Raw genomic sequence first — 5,038 nt, forward strand, 5'->3', positions numbered from 1 at the left:
TAGTTTAGAAGGCCAAATTTTTCCCTGCCTTTTCTAATTGTTAGAGTAGAAAAAACGTTGTTAGAGTGGGAAAAACGTCCACAGAAAGTTGGCAGCTAAAATATTTGCTTGAAAAACATCGAAAGAAATCATATCATTGACGTCAAAAGAGCGTGATGCATTGGACTTTAGAAAACCAACTTTCTGCCCACTTTAATCTGTCGTTGAAAGAAACTACAGGCTAAATATATCAAACCATCAGATAATTGATTACTTATTTTTTAATCTTATGATTTAACTTATTTTTCAACAGATAAAATTATCAAGAAATGATTGGCGGCATCACAAGAACGATGCTACGAGTGATCATATTAATGACCGTGGTTGATATCATCTTCAGCTCAGACACTGAATCATTACTAAAAAGTTTATGCGACGAAGCTGAAAAAGATGCTCAGCCTTTTGCTATGTTAGGAGTTACATTCGACAAATCAAAGCACTGCACATGCGCACAATCCCCAGATGTATGTACAGAACTCGAAAATCCACCGTTCGATTTCATAGCCACGTGTAAGAAATTGATTTTAGCTGGGATACCTGACGATATGAAGCAATTTGTGGAATGCGAGTGCAACACTTTTAAAAATTCATGCGCATGGTTTGAGAAATTAAATGCTGACTCAGCAGGTGGTGGTGATGGCGGAGAAGGCTCCACTAATGTCAAGGTATGAAAATATCCTAATTTTGTCACATATTTCTTATCTCCTTTCATTTATTTTCTCTTTATTTTTCTAATATCCCTACAGTCGTAGACGCAGGCACAGTGACCAATCATTGATGGCTGAATAAATCGTAGCTAACAAGTTGATTGGTTCTGTGTGGTAGGTAAAAGGTTTAGGTACGAGAAAAAAATAACAATTAGCCTTTCTTGTCTATGCAAATGTTTAGTATAATGTTAAAGTTAAATGTTCAAAAAAGCATCGATTCCATTTAAGGGGGGGGTTTGTACTTTTACGGTGTGACGGGATTGGCCCTTTTTTAGTACGGTATTACGGGATTTGACGAAAAAAAAGACGGGAAAACGGTATTTTAAAATCAGACGGTGACGGTATTTGGCCTTAATTTTTTTTATTATGCCGGTATTTGAGCCTGTACAAACCGTTGTGACGGTGTTATTATTTTTTCAATTTTCGGGACTCCGGGATTCAGCAAAAATTTTGACGGGAAAACGGTATTTCGAACCCCTACAAACCCCCCCCCCATTTAACAGATATTTAAAAAGACCTTTGTATGTACACAAAAGCTTTAAGATTTAATCTAAAAAAGACTATTAGAAGGCTACTTCTATAAATTTATCGCAAATGAATAAAACACCTTATTTAATTAACGAATTTGTAAATTTAGATTTCACCATCAACAAGCACCATTAACAACTTACCAACAACTTCCAGAACTGAAATTGAACCTTCTTCATCAGCGGTTGAGCCTCCAAAGCCATCTCCTTCACCAGATATCAAACCAAGTATTGATCCTACTCCATCTGAAACCACTACACCCACACCCACGTCAACAGCCACACCCACAACGCAACCTCCCTCAGTTGGCAATAATAACAAAAATACCAACAATGCAGTAAACGTCAATATAAACAAATTGACCATACTGATGATTTCTTTCGGAACCATGGTGTCCTTGATGAAATTAATTAATTAATTAATAAAAGTTAAAACTTATCACACCCCTGTATCACTGATCGGGTTACGCTGTAAAGTTTGGTGCTCAAATAACTTTGTGTTTGAAAGGAAAAATAATTTTCTATTCTCTTGTATTTTATAAGCATTTTAGCTATAGAGTACAACAATCATTGTATTCTATTTCATCATTATTCATAGGAACATATTTTCTTATAAAATGATATTTCTAACTTAATATATGCTTATAGAAAAAACGCTTGTATATATTTGATTAGCTTAATAATTGGTCTCTCATTTTTTTATATAAATTGAGATGACACTTCTTTCATTGAGACTTCAAGACATTTACCGTAGATGTGAGTTGACCTCTGAAGAAGTAACATCACTTCAGAAGGGAAAACATGCTTTTTTGATACAGACTTTGTGAATTCAAGTTCTGACATGATCTTAGGATTTCTTGCAAATATTTTAATACATATTTTCTCACTTTTGCATTTTGGCTGTTCACCAGCTCCCCGGGGGGGGGGGGGGTACTTAGGCAAGGTGGAGGGTACGGTATGTGCCGCCCTTAAGGGTACTTTTTTTGGATTTCTAAAGTCCTGCTAAGGGTCGGAAAAATCAGAAAATCAAATTTCAGTTCCTCTAAGGGTAGGAAAAATAGGAAAATTTCAACTTTTTACCCCCAGAAAGATCGAAATTTGGTCAAAATTTTCCTTTGATTTCTTCTTTTTAGTCCCGGTAAGGGTCTTAGGGTTGAAAGTCGGGCGGCACCCCCCCCCGTCAGCTCGCAACCCTAGTACCCCCCCCCCCCCCCGGGACCAGCTCACACATTTGGCCAATTTGGCAAGTTTTCTTTTTCCCTTGCAGAAAGTGATTTACACTTTTGAAACCCTAAAAATAGTGCGCTCGCACATACCCAGTATCCACCTTTCTCGAGGGTTAGAAAAGAGCTGTCCTTTGTAGTATGGTATAAAATAGGCTTTTGCAATAGTAAAGATACACGGGGGTACACGTCATTAAGAAACCAATTTGAAATATTTACCTAAATTATTGAATTTATTGTGGAATATCATATCTTTAATTAATAACTCTTGCAATTTCTGCAAAAAAGTAATTCTTTCTTGTTTTGTTGAGTCAAATACCCTCCTCCCCTTCAACTATTCAAACTTAGACGTCTGTGAGCTTTAAAAGTTTTCAAATAAATTGATGGGAAAGACATCTACTGTTGGCTCACTCTAATTCAATTTCCAAGGGGCCAAGAATTTTCTACAAATCAGAGAAAGATTCGATTTATGGAGGGAGTTTAACGCGATTCGAATTAGAGTGAGTCAACTGTATTTCTGTTTTTTTTTTAATTTCAATGATAGGGGTTTTCTAAGCTCTAATCTTTTGTGGCTCGTAATTTCGACCGTGTTACCATATAAATTTTGGTGCTGCCAACCGTCCACCAGAACGTAATGAAGAGATTAGTCTCTGGAGAAATCGGATTACGCTAAACGTGGGTATTCATACAGAACGGTTTTTCTATTCTTTTTGTGCTAGCTATTTTAGAAAGACAAAGATTTTATTATTTTTATCACCAATCCTTATACTGGTTTAAATCCTTACTCGATCAAAATTCTCACTGGGTCAAACAACCTTCTGGGTCAACAAAAATATAAGATGAACCAAATGACTCATACTTGTTGTTGTTCTAAGAACTCACTAGGTATCGTGACTGCTAGGAAACGTCGAAAAGCTTTTAGCAGTTGATGTAAAAGAACTATCTACTCACATAACTATAAGCTGCTCTGTTGCTTAAAGCTTAACTATCTTAATCCGAAAATATATAGAACCAGCAAATTTTCGCTCAGGCTTGATTTTATGAAATCCTCAAGCTGGATGTTCTTACGATGTTCTTAATACGCTAAGTTTCTCTACTTAAAAACTTAAAATGGGTTTAAAATCTGCTAAAATTAGTAATTTCTGAAATCTGCGCTTTAGGATTCTTCTTAATTTTGTTCTTAGTTTTTAGCCGATTTTAGTTTAAGCTTTAAGATTTAAGTTTTACTTTAGTTTAAGTCTCGAGTGTTTATGAAATTTTTCCTTATAAAAAAGCGTGTATTTAATTAAATGGGGCCTAAATGTTATACGGACAGCGCGTGCTTGACGTTAGGTTGGTGTTGTTTTGAATTTGAGTGAAAACTTGACTACAATTGATTAATAAAGTAAAATGGAATTTTGCTAAATATGGACTAGATTTCCTTGGGAAAAAATCTCAATATCCAGCATAGTACATAAAGCTCAAAATAGGACATGAAAGAGATTAAAACAGCGCGATGACGACTATTGTTAATTAATACCTTTTTTCAAAAAACAAAGATAAAAGGAATTTTCACAGCAGTAGGGTTTGATTTCAATTCTATAAATTCTCGACGTTGGTCATCGGCAATCACTTAACAAGTCAATCGTCCAGGGGTACGGTGGAAAGCTTTCCGAAACTCGGAGCTATCCCAGGGTATTGGCGTCCCTGCCCAACCGAGCCAACCGGAGACTGGACTTACAGAGGAGCTGATGGCAAGCATGGGATCACAAAACAAAACAAATCTTCATCTTTATCTTTATCTTTACTATAAAAACAATCACTCATTTATGAATTTCTTGAAAAAGCTTTTTAAAGCTTTATGAAAGAAACGCATTTATGGGCGATGGACAAGGCTAAAGCTGGACATTGTTCAACTCAGGCGATTCTCCAAAGTCAATGGTTTTGAGCTTCCAGCCGCTGGCCTTGTCTGGTTTCTTCAATTTGAAGCATTCATCTTATCACAGGCTAGATGGATGCTATACAAGGAAACAGAAGGTTGCTGAGTTATACGTACCAACATTGATGATTAGTGATTTTCGAAAAATTCCTTACGGAAGGGATTTCCACACTTGTTAGGTGACAGCTCTCGATTGATGGAATTCGATCGACTGAACGCATGATCTGGCTGCAAATATGGACATTGAAATGACATGAAAAGCAAGAATGAACCAACTGCTGCTACAACTGTGTTTGCTAGTTATCAGTGGATTGAAAATTCAAGAACTGTTTTGGATATGTTCTGGAATACACGTCGCCGAAGGCAAGATCCGTGGCGAGTCGTGGCCTGTTTCCAAAGAAACAAAATAAAACTACTGAAATTTATAATAACATCATAAATATTAACGCCTGTATTTATTTAACTTAACCGGGAGATAAACTGGGGCTTCAATTCAATGCATATCGAGAATGAAATTCAATCTCGTACCTAAAAAGACTTGCTCCACTTTTTTTATTTTACTGATGGTTGTGATGCAATTGTGAGCGCTATCAGAATCATAAATAAGTGAGCTAAGGGACTGGA

The 5,038-nt window shown here is 36.3% G+C and overlaps 1 protein-coding gene across 1 annotated transcript; it reads left to right on the forward strand.

Moving 5' to 3' along the window:
- Positions 1-292: 292 nt before the first annotated feature.
- On the forward strand, positions 293-2,377 carry LOC136815400 (uncharacterized). The gene is made up of 2 exons (XM_067071840.1): positions 293-704; positions 1,384-2,377. The coding sequence occupies exons 1-2, from the start codon at positions 309-311 to the stop codon at positions 1,690-1,692; spliced, it is 705 nt and encodes a 234-aa protein (XP_066927941.1). The 5' UTR covers positions 293-308; the 3' UTR covers positions 1,693-2,377.
- Positions 2,378-5,038: the final 2,661 nt, after the last annotated feature.

Source organism: Clytia hemisphaerica, unplaced genomic scaffold, assembly GCF_902728285.1.
Source record: "Clytia hemisphaerica strain Z4C2 unplaced genomic scaffold, Clytia hemisphaerica genome assembly, whole genome shotgun sequence".
Taxonomy (NCBI): Eukaryota; Metazoa; Cnidaria; class Hydrozoa; order Leptothecata; family Clytiidae; genus Clytia; species Clytia hemisphaerica.

Coding starts and splice junctions, on each gene's coding strand:
- LOC136815400 (XM_067071840.1), top strand. CDS start 309: ATGATTGGCGGCATCACAAGAACGATGCTACGAGTGATCATATTAATG. Junction 705..1,383: donor AAGGCTCCACTAATGTCAAG/GTATGAAAATAT, acceptor TTGTAAATTTAG/ATTTCACCATCAACAAGCAC.